The 16159-nt window shown below is 40.3% G+C and overlaps 1 protein-coding gene across 7 annotated transcripts in view; it reads right to left on the reverse strand.

The window, feature by feature from the left end:
* Positions 1 to 206: 206 nt before the first annotated feature.
* LOC101175046 (CXXC-type zinc finger protein 1) overlaps positions 207 to 16159 on the reverse strand; it is a 47825-nt gene continuing 31872 nt past the window's right edge. For 3 of the 7 annotated variants that reach the window (XM_023957118.1, XM_023957117.1, XM_023957119.1), the window contains exons 11-14: positions 1390 to 1439; positions 1214 to 1310; positions 987 to 1139; positions 207 to 910 (exon numbers count right to left, since the gene is read on the reverse strand). In XM_023957118.1, coding sequence (XP_023812886.1) covers positions 764 to 910; positions 987 to 1139; positions 1214 to 1310; positions 1390 to 1439 — 447 coding nt within the window. In that variant the 3' untranslated portion in view covers positions 207 to 763. Of the gene's footprint in view, positions 911 to 986; positions 1140 to 1213; positions 1311 to 1389; positions 1440 to 7866; positions 7956 to 16159 lie in introns of those variants that run through there. The other 4 variants (XM_023957120.1, XR_002873585.1, XR_002873586.1 and 1 more) reach the window with 4 other exon arrangements.

Below are 16159 nucleotides of genomic sequence, written 5' to 3' on the forward strand. Positions count from 1 at the left end.
ACCGGATTAATTTCAGTCAATCAACCAGTCAATATGCAGAAAAAGAGTTCTTCACTTCACTTTGCGGTCTGACCCCTTGGAGACTGTACGAATAGCTGGAGCCATCAAACCCTCTGCATCTTACCTGGTGGTTCTGACAGAACAAGGCCTCCCATTGGCAGCATCAGCAGTCACAGTTTTAATAGAACTTCTGTTTGAACAGCAGATATGGTAACACGAACTCAGGGATTTATTTGGAAACAGAAACTGACAAGATCTTAAAACAGGTTTGCAACATCTTAGAATATTTAATTTTGTTAACAGCGTAGTGACAACCCTGTGTCACTGTTGTTGATCAGCCAATTACCCAGGTCCAATGACAAGTCCAGTCAAAGGTGCTGCCCAGTTTGGGTGCCTTGTCTTTTCGGTGTCGCAACACTTATTCTGAAAGAACACAGGATGCGATTTTTCTGCATGCTGGGGTAATCCTTATATTTAGATCTAAGACCAAAATCTAATTCCCATATTTTAATTCAGAACAAATTGAGCTCTGAAGCTAAGTCACAACAAAACCATCACAAATAAAGATCTACACCCAGATTGAGACACAAGTGTAGATTTAGATCCTGTTCCAGACCTAGCATTTTTCCAAAATTTTATTGGAGATGGTGAAAGAAACTCCTTGTTAACTTGGTTAACTAAAACTAATTTAATTACAGTCTTACTACAACTACTACATGCCGGAGGCTTGAAGAAGGTTGGTGCATCTTTGGGACTTGCTCATCTACCGGTCTTTGCCCGAGCGCAGGTTGGTAGTAATCGGGTCGTGCTGGATGGTCTGGTGAAGCATCAAAGCCAACAAACCTGCTCGATTGGTCATGGCTGTCCTCAGATTTCTCTCCTGCTCAAAGAGCTCATCCAGCTTATACCACTGACAGAAAGACAGACAGACAGTTAGGCTTGTGTTCTACAGCTGCTCTGAAGGATGCAGACTCAGACTCAGTTACCACTCTGACTCTCTCAAGGTCCACTTCAGCCCGCCGCAGTTTCTCCCAGCAGTAATGCTTGTTGCACTTCCTTTTAGAAACCCGGCAGAACTCTCCAGTGGGCTCAAACACGTCTTTGACCAAAGGAAAGCCACATACTTCATCTAATTGGATCTGGTGGACAGTAAACTGTGACTCCAGAGGTTTTCACTTAAATCAGGGGTGAAATTACCTAATAGAGGACCTACCTTTGGATCTCTGGAATGTTCTGGACAAAGGACCTGCAGCCGTTTACAATACGTTTTACTTTGAGGGTTGTAGACATCACAAAACAACCTGGTGGCACTAAGACAGAGATGCAGAATTTAAAAACCAGCATAAATCACAAAGAATGGAGACTTGAAAGACTAAAGTACAGTCTTACCCCTCAATGCGGGTAGGATACATGGAACCAAAGGAAGTCTGGCTCTCGAACTGTCGGGCACAGATGCACGTGTGATCAGTGTCATTATTCTTTTTTTTAACTTTAATTTTTATTATGGTTTCCATTCATTATAATGTACTTACATAGAGCAAAACAAACAAAAAAACAAAAATACACAGTTACAGTGCTGTTTTTTGTTTCATACAAAGCTTTAGATGTACAAATATTCTTAGTAGGTTTCAATATTTGGCACAAAGTTTCCCAATTTTTTGTTGATAGTGTTTCTTTTTTATTTTAAATGAAATGTCAATTATTCCATATTTTGAGTAAATGGTCCTTAGTGATCTCCACCCATTCATCCTTTCCAAGATGGTCCACTTTGTGCTATTTCTTCGTCACAGTCTTTTTGGTTGCCAAAAGTAAAATCCTTGATTTTCAGGTGAGCATTGCAACACATGGAGAAGACAGCTCCCACAAACCAGCTCCAAAAAAAGAGTAAACCTCGCCGAAAACTCGAGGAGCACAACAGAATAAGACGTAGAAAGCAAGAATATGAGCGGGGGTCTTTCAAAAAAGAAAAAGAACCCAATCTCACAGTAGAGAGGGGAAAAGGACAACGAGAAGGAGGTCATGCTAGAACCCGAAGCTAACATGGCTAACTTAGAGTAGCCTAGATGTCATCAGCAAACAAATCCAGAGTTTGCATAACAAAATGAAGGCTGACTTGAAAACATTTAAAGATGACATCATGGCTCAAATGAGTGACAAGTTATCTGAATTCAGGGAGGATATCTATCCGAATTTTTACATGATACAAACAGAGAAGGGAGAGCCGCTGCAGTGCAGCGCGGAAGAGATGGAAGTGCGGAGCCATGAAGCGAATAGTGTGCTGTGTGATATAATGAAAGATCGGAAAAAGATGGAGAAAAAGTTGGATGACCTGAAACAGAGGTCAAGACGGAGTAACCTGCAAATCTAAGGTATCTAAGAGGAAGCAGAGGCAAGGGACGGATGCTTTTATTGACAAATGGCTTAAAGAGGAGTTTTCATCTTCAGATTCAGAGAGCCCATCGAGCCTTAGCACCAAAGTTAAAGGCAAGTCATCCTCCATGGTCTATTGTACTATGCTTTCAACAATTCACCGTAAAAGATATGATACTTCACAAAGCGTGGGACAAAAAGGTTGTCATGAATGGAGAAAAAAAGGATATTTTTTGACCATGACTACGTGGAGAGGATTTTTTATACAACGGAAAGCATACATAAACATCAAAAAGGTGTTAAAGAGAGAAGGAATCTTCTCCCAAACTCCCTTCAATAAAATGCGCGTGCACTGGCCAGCCGGAGTTGTAACATATGTGGATGCCGACCACGCAACCGAGAACCTGAGGAAGAGAGGATATGAGGTGGAAGACCCAGTGGGTCACTACAAGGAGTTTGCTCAGGCAGAGAAACTACTGTCAACTTTATTCACGATGTGGAAACCGAGCAGGAAAGACAGACCAGGGCAAGCGGCCAGACAAGCACAAAAGAGGAGTAAGAAACAAACTTAAGCGAATAATTATAGTAGTCATCCTAATTAGAATCAGACTTGTTAATGTCCTCTGCCTTGATGGGTATCAAACTCGGGAAATGTTGGATATCAGTCTATTTAGACTAAATAGGTTTAGATTAAAATAAATAAATAAATTAAAGCCGCAAGCGGCGTTGTATGGCCCGCAGACGCAACCCGCCTTCCACGCCCAACTCTACGCAACACCGCCGCCCTCTCCGCCCTCATCGCCCAAAAACTAAAAGCTAGTCAAGGCTGGATTTGCTAATTATGCTAACTATGGTAGCTATGCTAGTGTGGCTAAAAGTGCTAGCATTGCGATCAGCATCTTGAACTAACTCAGAAAAAAACATAATTTAAAATGCTAATTAAGCTAACTATGCTAATTATGCTAACATAGCTGAAAGTGCTAGCATAGCGATCAGCATCATCAACTGACTCAGAAAAACACATTACCTAAAATGGTATATATGCTAACTATGCTAGCTACGCTAATGTGGCTAAAAGTGCTAGCATAGCGATCAGCATCATCAACTGACTCAGAAAAACACATTACCTAAAATGCTAATTATGGTAACTATGCTAGTTATGCTAACATAGCTAAAAGTGCTAGCATAGCGATCAGCATCATCAACTGACTCAGAAAAACACATTCCTCCATTGGTGAGAGCTATATGTCATAAGTTGATAAAAAACCCACTTTTTCCAAAATGGCGGCTTTTCTGTTGATTTTATCTCCATAGCAACCATTTTATGTTTTGGTCCCCTCGGGAGGACGAACAGATTGACGTCAGTTTCGGACAAATCGGTAAAAGTAAACTTTTTGTTGTCCTTAGCAACAGTGGTTTTATGCTAACCACGCCCACATTCCTTATATGACCATATCCAGTGTTTTTCAATGTATTCAGTTTCAGGCATTAATGCATGCATTAAATCTTCATTGTATTGTATTGAAATGCATGGGAGTTATAACACTGCGCCACTTTGCTAGCTTGCCACGCGCACTCCATTCAAAATCTACAACTTCTAATTCCAACATTTTTTCCACAGTAGCTTGCCATTGATGCCCAAAAAGTTTCGAGACGATCGATGAAAATTCCAACGACAAGTTTACGTTTGAATCTGGTGGTAAAGGTGTTTTTTATAGAAAATTCAAGATGGCCGCCTTTTCCCGAGGTCAAAGGTCGACGAAACTCCAGAGGCTATTGTAGACTTATGCTATGGACATGCGCGTCAAATTTCGTGTTAAATCGCTCGAAAAAAAGTTTATTTTTCCATATTGTGTAAAACGCGAAAAACTCAAAATGGCAGATTTTGGCACAAAATGGCCGCCAAACCGTAGGTCGTGTCGCCATCACGTAATGATTTCAAAACTTTGTTTGGATATACCCTACAAAGTTATTTGGGTTTCGTTAGCCGATTCTTAAAAATAAAATCCGAAAAAATTTTTTTTTGCCGAGTCAGCACTTTTTTTTGCGACCGTTTTTTGTTTACCACGGCCACATTCCTTTACCGATTTTGTCGTATGTGACATCGTTTTGTTCAGTGTGGGCCAGGGTATCGCATATTTCAGTTTCAGGCTATTCCGATAAAATATGTGCGAGCTAGCTAAAATGGCGACGGTTGCGAATTCGCCACGCGCACGCGTTTCAAATTCTACAACTTCTAATTCCAACATTTTGTCCACAGTAGCTTGCCATTGATGCCCGAGAAGTTTCAAAAAGATTAATAAAAATCCCTAGGACGAGTTTTCGTTTGTATCCGTTACTAAAAGTGCTTTATTATGAAAATTCAAGATGGCCGCCCCTTGCCAAGGTCAAAGGTCAACAAAACTTCTTTGGTTATTGTAGAATCGTGTTTGTGGCATGTGTATGCAATTTCGTGAAAATTGCTCATACAAAAGTGTCGTTTTCCAATATTGTGAAAAAACACGAAAATCGCCATTTCTCTGAGTTCGCCACAGAATGGCCGCCAAGCCGTAGGTCGTGTGGCCATCCCATAATGATTTCATAACTTCTTTGGGATATCTCCAACACGCGTGTTTTGGTTTCGTAACTGTATTTCGAAATATTTTTTTTTGGCCCCATAAGCGATTTTCGGCCCATTCATTTTTTTGACGGGAACGCTCGCCGTGATGTCATCATTGTGGGGGGGGTGATGTTCTCTTTGCCGAAAATTCATTTTCAATTTATCCTAGGTGTGTGCCATTTTTGGTGAGTTTTCGGCTATGTGGCGGGGGTCAAATTTGAGCTCAAAGTGGAAGAAAGAAAGTAGAAGAAAAATAGTGAAACAAAGCAGAAACAATATAGAAGTTTTTGCAGTCAGGTGGCCTATGTATTTCAATGCGGCCTGTCTTTTACTATAGGCTGGGCATGTCTTTTTGGCTTTAAACCCATCTTTTGAGGGCTTTTTTGGGTTTTTGTCGTCATTTTTGCGACTACAATTTTAACGTTTGTGCGGTGGTGTTGTGCGTGTGTGTGTGTATTTTTGTTGCGTTACACAATTGTCGTGTCGTTTTGTGCTTTGGGCGACTTTTGACCCCATTTTTTGGCGTTCTGACGCGTTTTTTTGACGTTTTGGACCTTTTTGAGTGTTCGACCCTCGTAGCAGTTACAATATGGTCCTTGCAGTCTATGACTGCTGCGGGCCATAATAAATAAGTTTAGATGCCGAATAGGCATTCGATAGAGTCAATTGGGCAATCTCACCTTCCCTTTCTGATGCCCAATGAACAATGGTGGTCAAGGCCTTCAATTCCTGTTTAAGAGTGTTAGGTATAGGAAGTGTAAAAGATTTGGATTTGTTTGCTACAGTCGAACTTGGAGACCAGTTAGTTGTTCCTCAGAGTTGAGGCCTACAATCCTCAAACTAAGTCATTCAATTCTCTGGGCAAGGCACTTACGACAAATGAAAATGTTCTCACGTACAGTTCCATGTTTTTACTGGCCAAATCAGTATGCAGATACAGTGAAGATGTGTCAGTCTCAGTCTTGTCCTGAATGTCAGTTGACGGCACCATTTGGAAAGGAGGAAAGAGCGCCACTTATTCCTATGCTCTTCATAGATGTACCTTTTTCTCATATGGCTATGGACGTTGTAGGCCCGCTTGTAGTGGGGGTCATAAATACATCCTAGTAGTGTGTGACTATGCCACAAGGTACCCAGAAGCTTTCCCTTTGAAAAGGATTAAAGCCCGCCAAATAGTCAACTGCCTCATTCAACTGTTTTCCAGAGTTGGAATTCCACATCAGACCATAACAGATCAGGGCACCAACTTCCCCTCAAATCTGTTAAAGGATGTCTACAGGCTGCTCTGAAATCGAGGAGTTAAGACTAGTCCCCAGACTATCCCCACGGCCTTGTGGTGCGGTTCAAAAAGACACTGAAGTCTATGTTAAGATGGTTTGCCAATGACACTGGCTTGGACTGGGGTCAATGGCTTCCATTTTTGATGTTTGCCTACAGAGCGGTTCCTCAGGCATCCACAGGTTTTTCACCCTTTCAGCTGATGTATGGACATGCAGTGCGAGGGCCCTTTGTTCTAAAGGAACCTGGGAGGGTCCTGTCCCACAGCAAAAGAGTGGTGAGCTGTCCTATGTTCTGAACATGAAAGACAAACTTGACAAGTTTCAAGCATTAGCCACTGCCCACGTAACACAAGTTCTACAGAAGCAGAAACGTCACTTTGACAAAGCTTCCAGGAGGAGAGTTTTCCCAGGAAGGCTAAAAGGTTCTGTTGATGTTACATACATACGAAAGCAGCTTTCTGGTGGCAAGGTCCCTACAAGGCGACAAAGAAAACAAAAAAGAAAACGGGCCCTGTAACCTATGAACTCGTCCTTCCAGTAAATCTCAGGTTTTGTGTTAACTTTTCAAAGTTGAACGCTGTTTCTGCTTTTGACTCCTATCCTATGCCTTGGGTGGATGAACTAATTGAATGCCTGGGAAATGCAACATTTCTCACAACTTTGGACCTTTGTAACTTTGTAACTTTGGACCTTTGTAAAGGGTACTGGCAAGTACCTCTTGGGTACTTCTCACAACTTTGGACAAAGGTCCAAAGTTGTGAGAAATGTTGCATTTCCCAGAATGGGAAGACTCAAAAGATTTGACCACATTCTGAGTACCTAGTGGCCTTTTCAGGTTCAGAGTAATGCTATTTGGTCTGCACGGAGCACCAGCAACATTTCAGAGGTTGGTGGATGAAGTGTTGAGAGGAGCAGAGGACTATGCAGCTTCCTACATTGATGACATTGCTGTCTTCAGCTGTTCTTGCGATGAACACGTCCGGCACTTATCAGACATATTCCAGGGGATTCAGAATGCGGGGCTGGTAATAAATGCAAGAAAATTTCATATAGCTAAAACTCAAGTTGAATTTTTGGGCTATGTAATAGGAGGAGGTAGGATTCGCCCTCAGATGGGTAAGGTAGATGCAGTTTTAGCTGCACCTCTACCTAACACAAAGAGAAGGCTTAGATTAGGGGTGTCAAACTCATTTTGGTTTGAGGGCCACATTCAACCCGTCTGATCTCAAGTGGGCCGGACCAGTAGCGTAGAGGCAAAATAAAGCTTTACTCTTGTTTTTTTACCCAATTGGAAAACATGCCTCAACCAACATGGTAGCCTAATCATTTCTTATTACACATTCATTCACAGAGGCCAATGGATCTTAAATGAAATTAATTTCACTTTAAAAAATATTGGTTTGTTCAATTTTATACAGCCTGAATATTTTAATTCTGACACTGAAGCAATCCTGATAATAAATTCAACAGGGGCAATAGAAAAAAATGAAACATCTTCCTAAAATGTAAACGTCCAAACGATGACAAAATTACACTAAAATAAACTTGCAAACATTTGTGAACATAAGAGTTTGGAGTTTATTTATTTATTTATTTGTTTATTTAACAGGGACAGTGCACATTAAAAGCATAGCTGCAATGCGCCAGAATTAGCCCAAAGGCTATTTTTCATCTGTCGTCCCCGGACAGGTGTTAAAATCGTCAACCTAAAAAGTGCGAGGCATGAATTAAATACATTAATAGAAAATACACATGTACAATAGACAGTCATTTAAAATACATGAAACATGCTCATTGTGAGAAACATAAAAAACAAATATAAGACACAAAGGTGACAGATCAGACAAGGAGGGGCAAGCATTAAAATAGTTCAATGTAGACATTTTTGTTGTGATATGAACCAGTTTTTTAGGTGCTTTTTAAACAGAGTGAATGTGGTGAGGTCTCTAATATTGTGAGGAACTGAGTTCCACTCTTGTGCTGCTGTTACAGAGAAGGCGCTCTGGCTAAAGGCACTTCTCCGCCGAGGAACTATACAGTCTTGACGAACCGACCCTCTTGTCACTCTTTGGGAAAATGTTCTTATTTTAACAAACTGGCTGAGTGGAGGGGATGACAGTCCATTGATGATTTTAAAAAACAGGCATAATTTTGTATACTTAGTGATGTTTTCCCAACTTAACAGTTTGTGTTTTTGTTAAATGTCACAGTGATGATGTCTTAATGGTTTTTTATCCAGTATTTTAATTGTTTGTAAAGTGACTCCAGAGGTTTTAATGCAAATTTGTTTGCCTGCGACCAGGTAGTGAGGCAGTATGTCATGTGGGATAAGATCATTGCATTCATGAACATTGTAGCAGCTTGCAGTGATAGATTTAATAAATCTAAAATTAGACACGTTAAACTTAACACGGTTACATACTTTCTGGATTTGCGATTTAAAATTGAATGTTGCATCTATTAAAATGCCAAGATATTCAAATTTTTCAACAACTTCTATTTTCTTTCCTACCACAAAAACATCAGCCAGAATATTTTTCCGGTTTGTCTTGGAAAAGAACATTGCAACGTTTTGTTTACATTGAGACTTAAACTCGACTGTTCCAACCATTTTGCAACATGTCCCATCGTTCTGGTGAAATTCTCTTCCACCTCAGATGTGTTTTTGCCATGTGCATAAATGACAGTATCATCAGCATACATCTGAATGAAGACATTTGAACAAACAGAAGGGAGGTCATTAATGTAGAGAGAGAAAAGTAGAGGCCATAGAATGGAACCTTGCGGAACACCTGTAGAGATATGGAGAGGAGGGGAATGATGATGATTTATCCTGACTGACTGAGATCTATTTGATAAATATGATTCTATCCATTTTATAGTTTTCAATGAGAAATAGAATTTGGTTAGTTTAGTCAGTAGTTTTTATGATTTATTGTGTCAAAAGCTTTTTTCAGGTCGAGAAACACAGCCCCAACTACACCACCCTTATCTAATAGAGATTTTATATTTTCTATGAAAAAGCAGTTAGCTGTCTCTGTTGAGTGCTGAGCTCTGAAACCAAACTGCATTGGATGAAGAGAAAAAGGAAGAACTGTTGAGATGTGAAATAATTTGTTGGGCAATAAGTTTTTCCGCGATCTTGGACACTGTGGGCATGATACTGATTGGCCTCTAATTTGAAAGTTACATGGAGTCTCCTTTTTTGTAGATGGGAATCACCGCTGATGACTCCCATGCACTTGGAAATATTGATTCAGAGATGGATTGATTGATAATAATGGTTAAGGGAGATGTTAAAGTTGAGCTGAGTTCTTTGAGCAAAAAAGTATCCATCCCAAATACATCTTTTGTTCTGCTTGATCTAAGTGACCTGATTGTTTGTGAGACTTCAGTTTCAGTGACAGTCATTAAGTTAAATATAGGCTCTGTTGTATTTATGTGACAAGCATGCAAATCATTAGATTTGAAATGATTGGCGATTAAGGAAACCGATTCAATGAAAAATCTATTAAAGGCGTCTGCTACTGTGACTGGATCCTTAGTAATTCGCCATTTACTTTTATTTCTAAAGCTTTTTTGTGTTTTGTGTCCTTTCCTTCAAGTTTTTTCAATTGGCTCCAAGTTTTTTGGAATCCCCTTTGGCATTTTCAATTCTTGTAAAGAAAAAATCTGCCTTGGCCTTCCGTATGCTTTTTACAACTTTATTTCTTAATGTTATAAATTGATATCTTAAACTCTGAGATTTATTTTTTATTGGTATTTATTGCATTTTTCAGTGCTCGGTCCCTCTGTTTCATTAATTGTAGAATGTCAGAGTTCATCCAGGGTAGCAGGTTTTTATTTTTTTTGAATTTGATACTTGAACTGAAGCTTTTAATTGTTTCTTTAAGTGTATTTGTGGATAATTCACAATCCCTTTCACAATCAGTTCCCTTTAACATCCGATTCCAGTCAGTTTGTTCAACCGCATTCTTAAAATCTTCCTTCATGTTTTTTGGAATCCCAATAAAGTCATTCTCTCTGGCAGAAAAATTAAATCTTTTCCTTGATAGCTTTCTCACTAGAAGGAGAAGATTATGGTCAGAGAGGCCAGCTAACATGTTGTATGTCTTAGTTATTCTTTCTGGACGGTTGCTAAAAATTAAATCTATCTGAGAGCTGCTTGAGGTGGTAATTCTTGTTGGGCCCTTAATTAATTGTACAAGATCAAATTTGTCAGTCACACGCTTAAGATTTTTTCTGGCTGATGTATCCTCCCAGTTAATATTAAAATCTACCAGTATAACTATTTCTTTACTTGAATTACAGTTTTTGAGTAGCCTTTCAAATTGTTCATAAAATGCACCATCTGATGAGGGAGGACGATAGATCACAATAATTGTAAATTACATTTGTGGAGATAGTATAATATTTAAACCTAGGCATTCCAGTTCATGAGCATTAGGCCAAAGAATTTCCTTGCACTGAATACTATCTTTAATGTATAGCATGACTCCTCCACCCTTTGCACCTTCTCTGTCTTTCCTGAACAATTTGTAGCCTGGGAAGGTAAGCGCTGCACAAGGGGCATTTTTATACAGCCAACTCTCAGAAAGACAGAGGTAATCTAGGTTTGAACCAGTTAATACGTTTTTTATCTGTTCAGTTTTTGAAATTATGCTTCTGATGTTTATATGTCCACCTAAAATCCCTCTAGGTTTTGATTTAGAATCCCATACTATTTTTGAGTGACTGACAGTTTGAAAGAATGTCCATTTCCGTTTTTTTGCGATCCCGGGATTAAGTTGCTTCCTGTTTACATTGTGCGTCGCCATGGTAACTGAGTGACCGTGAGGAGAAGTTAGAGAAGAAGTCTGATGTCGCTGTTGGTCTGGATCTTGTTTCTTGGTCCTATGCAGTGTGGTATTTGTTTTGCACGGTTGAACCTTTGACTCCGGACTGCAGCAATGCTGCGACGCTCCAGCACACGCCCCGTGATCCTGCGTTCCCACATGACTCCCGCCGCCAGACCACCCTGGCACCGCGGCTTCTACACCATCGGCCCCGGTTCCCCGGACAAGCAGCTCAAGCGCAGTTGTTGTTGTTGGCAGAGGATTCAGCTGATTAGCATGACGTAACAAAGCACAAGAGGGTGCAGAAAAGCATACCTGTAAGGTAGGAGCGATGCTTGTCGTGGCCGCCGCTGCTGGGTTACCTTTTCCCGATGTCCCGGTGATAGGCCCTGGGCATGGGTGGTTGTCCCCGGATAACATCAAGCAGATTGTAATGATAAGTGCGGTGGTTGAAACAGATTTTGTAACAGCTGTTGGACGAGTCCGATTGGTGCTCTTTATCTTGTACAGTGACAGATAAACAAACGTCACAGCCAGTGCGTGGGTTCCAAAGCCAATACTTGTTTTCGCAATTACGCTATCCATTTGTTTGCAGCTGTCAACATAATGTTTGGTCGAATTATGTAGTGAATATAACAATCGAAAACGGTTGTCCACTTTCCTTTGAGGTATTCCAGATAAGGGTTTTAGGAAGTTTAAAAGTACACTGTAAACTAGAAGCGTCGTGATTGCGCCTGTCCCTCCTGCCGCCATTATGCCGCTGGTATGAGTTTTTATCCAACCAAGACAAGACCCAGCCCTTTCTCTCCTGAAACTTCACCAGACCGTTAATATCAGGATTCAAATCCTGTGCAGAAACACATTTACTGTCATTCAAGTGTGCAAAACACAATGAAATGTCCATTATTATAATTATTCATTATTATAAGAATCTTTTCGTGGTTTCTGCCTGAATTTTGTGGCAACACCTGCCTTCTTCCTGACCTTTGATGGAGCGCCATCAGTGACCAAATTTACTTAATGTGACCAGTTCACTCCAACATTGTCCAGCACAGTAACTAGAGAGCTGACTATGTCATCAGTTGTTGTTGTCTCCATCAACTCCAGAAACTCCACTGTGACGGTCTATTCAACACCTTTAATAAATATGCACAGCTGTACATATCTGTGATGTTGGTGCTTTCATCAATAGTGACAGAAAATACAATAAATGACTGGATTCCTTCATAAGTCTGCCCATGTTTCCTCAGAGATGTTGGATCTGATAGTAATTCTTGACAGACTCATGTTTAAGGTCGACTGCTTTTTGGGAACAAGACTTCTGCGGCCTTCAGCATTTTTTAATAAGTTCACCATTAGAAAATGGATTGGATGTTTGCTCCAACTTGTTTGCAATAAGGTAGCTAGCTTTCACTGCTCCATCACTGACGTCACGGCTGCAGTAAATCCAGATGGTTATTTATCGGTGCAGCTAATAGTTGCTAAATCTTTCTTTTTCTTAACTGCAAATGGTGAAACTTTTCTTAGTGGATAGTTTCATAGTGGTGCTGAATTTTATATTCTTGGAGAACCTGCTGATGACATACCAAGCTTGCAGGTTTGCATTCAGCTCCGTGAACAAATAAAACGCTTTCCATTTTCCTGGAAAGCTCAGGACTTTCTCTTCAACCTTTTTTTTTCTTTTTGACAACATTTTGGCCATTAGGGTGTCACTACTAATCATCCTTCAGTGGTGAGGCTCACAAGGAACCAAACTACTGCCCAGACACAGAGCTGTTACGATTCGTTTTTGGCACATGCAGAGTTATGTTGTCTCACCTGTTTTGCTTTTCCGTTGCTCCCCCTAGTGGCGGAATTGCGCATTTCGGTTATTTCTTTAAAAAATCATAACTTGCCACAGGAATGGACTAGAAACTTGCTTTCTTTTTTAACATCCTTGTGATTTTTACTCTTCATGTGTGGGCCGGGGGTTCAATTTTAAGTGCAGTATATCAGCAGGAATATGTTTCCAAGAGAGATGGGGTATTCGACCATTGCTCTTGTTCTATAAAATATTACCTCATCGGTAAATAGTTTTTTTTCAGATGAGCCATCATGCTTTGCAGTAGATTCATAGGATGAAAGACACTAATGCTAGTATTTATCTCTCCAGCTATTTTGTTTTCAAGTACAAGTACATACATAGTGGTAGCCTTTTGTCCTGTGACTCTGAGGAGTAACGGCTTTTTGGTGGGGTTGACAAAGTAGTTGTATTCACTTGTCACCTGTCTGTAATAGCTCATCACTTGTAGGCACATCATGATTAAAAAAACAACAAATGTTTAGACCTGTTTATTGATTTTGTTATGTTTCTCACCCTCTCTACCTGGTGCCCAATGAACAAAATGGTAGCCAAGTCCTTCACTTCCTGTTTAAGAGTTGGGCATAGGAAGTGGAAAGGATTTGTTAGTATACCTTTTGGTTGTAATTGAGTTGTTTCTTTATTGATGCTTGTCTTTGTTTACAGGACTTTAACTGCATTTTTCCAAGACATTTCTATCTTTTGTTGTATATTTTCTTTATTGTTTGGTTAAAGTGGCTTCCTTCCTGGGTGTGGACAGTCAATTAACTGGAGCCCACTAAAGGGAAGGAGCTCAGTGTGAAGGAGCATGAGTGTGTGTGAGCTATGCAGCCAAGGTGCATGAGCTGCAAATAAAAACCTGTTCCTGAACTTTAAGGTCATCTGCCTCCTATGTTAACCAGGCCACTCTAGTCACACCACGTTGTGACACATACATTAAAGAAATTTGGATTCAAGGAAAAATCAAATGTGTATCAGTTCTTTCAATTACAAACCTACACGTAGAATTCAAATCAACAACTCCTTTACTAATAAATTCAATCTAGGAAGGGGAACTAGACAGGGCTGTTGCCTTAGTCCTGTACTCTTTGCCCTTTACAGTAAACCCTTGTTTTTCGCGGGGGTTACGTTCCAATAAGAACCCGTGAAAGGCAAAATCCGTGAAGTAGAAACCTCTGTTTTTTTTACAATTATTATACAATTAAATACTCTATTATACATTGAAAAGAAAGAACAAACCATTTTACAGGCTCAAGCATTTGTTTCACAAATAAAAGTACTTTAGAAATGTTTTTTTCAACAAATAACTTCTGTACTGTCCTGTCAAATAGTAATTTTAATCATCGATGTGAACAGAAGGCTTCAAATTGCAGAGATTAGCCCTGCCCACCGCGACCCGAGTAATTGGATTAAACGGGAGAAAATTTAAAATGATTATGAAAAAAATACAAAGTACAGAGGGACAAATAGTGACTCAGGTGTATTTCACTGCTCTGCAGACTGAGCCGCTGCATCCTGACTCCGCTCTGCAGTGTTTTCTTCTGTTGAAGCCCGCGGTGCAGCTGTGTTTGTTCGGGAGAAGAACATAGTGATAGGCAGTTGTTGTCCCTCTTTTTTCTATGGGTTTTAGAGAAACTCAAAATTGCAAGAGAAATTGCACGTACGTAATGTAAATTTGGCAAGCTGTTTTACTTACGTGTACATATTAAACTGCAATGTTATAGACGCACAGGTAGAGAATGCAGAACACAATGCACGATGCAAATACGTGAAGTAGCGAAACCGTGAAAAGTAAACCGCGTTGTAGCGAGGGATCACTGTATATCGAACCACTAGCCCAAATGGTGAGACAGGACACTCGGCTAACAGGAATAGACATCAGCGGTAAGGGAAAATACGATTGGCCTGTTTGCAGATGATATTATGGTATATTTATTGGATCCAGTCAAATCATTTGGTTATTTGATGAAGATTTTTGATAGATTTGATCCATTCTTCAGATATCAAGACTTAAAGGAATGGAAAATAAAACGGGAAGCCAAAATACTTGTGTACTTGGGGGTGAATATACCTAAAGACCCAGCAAAACTGTATCAAGATAACTATGAACGTTCAAATGTCAATATCAGGAAAGACATAGAAACATGGTCCACATATACGCTAGGATTAAGTGAAAGAATAAATGTTATAAAAAAGAAATATACTGCCACGCCCTCCTTCCCTTGTTTTTAGCTCTACCAGTAGACATACCACAATCCCAATTCCAAAAATGGGATAAACTTATATCCCATAAACCAACCAAGAATACGCTACCACACTTTACAGCTGCCCAATACAAAAGGGGGAGAAGCCTTGCATAATCTAAAAGAATACTTTAGAGCTGCCCAAACACATCGCTTAGTATACTGGTCCAACACATATATGTTGCCTGGTGGAAAGATATAGAACTTTTTGCACCCAAATTCCCAATTTAAACATGTATGGGGGAAAGTGAGATCCTAGCCACTGTTAAAGAGCATTTAGATCTAAATCCAATAACATTATATACCCTCGAGAAATGGTAAGGGTTAGGGTTAAAATTGGGTAAAGAACTTGGATTGCTGAAATGGATAGAATATGATGACAAATTTAGTAATAAAAAGAAAAAGATATCTATAAAAAAAAGGAAAATCCTTAGCAAATCAAGATCATCATTCAATATGTTCGCAAGGCGGGGCCAGATCCAGTACCCTCACCTGCAGTGTTGGGGCACCGCAAGGCAAGGAACTGTACTGTCTCCTGCTCTATTCACGCTGTATATGTCTGACTTCTGCCATAACACCTCGACCTGCCATATGCAGAGGTTTTCAGATGATTCAGCCATGGTTGCCTGCATGAAAGGGCGAGAAGAGGGGGAGTACAGGCAGCTTGTGGAGGACTTTGTCCCCTGGAGCAGGAAGAATTAGCTGCAGCTAAATGTCCAGAAGCCAAAGAAATGGTCGAGGACTACAGACCGCCTTCACAAGAGGAGCCAGTCCAGGCTGGTCTTCCTTCATAGGTTGCGCTCATTTAACATCTGCTCCAAACTGCTGCACATGTTTCATCAGTCTTTGGTAGCAAGTGCCCTCCTCTATACTGCTTTGTGCTGGTGCAGCACCAGTAAGAAGATCCCCCGGCTGAACAAATTAATCCATATGGCGAGCTCCGTGGTTGGACTGAAACTGGCCCCAGTGAAGGAAGCGGGAGAGCAGAAGAC

This window comes from Oryzias latipes, chromosome 7 (assembly GCF_002234675.1).
Source record: "Oryzias latipes chromosome 7, ASM223467v1".
NCBI lineage: Eukaryota > Metazoa > Chordata > Actinopteri > Beloniformes > Adrianichthyidae > Oryzias > Oryzias latipes.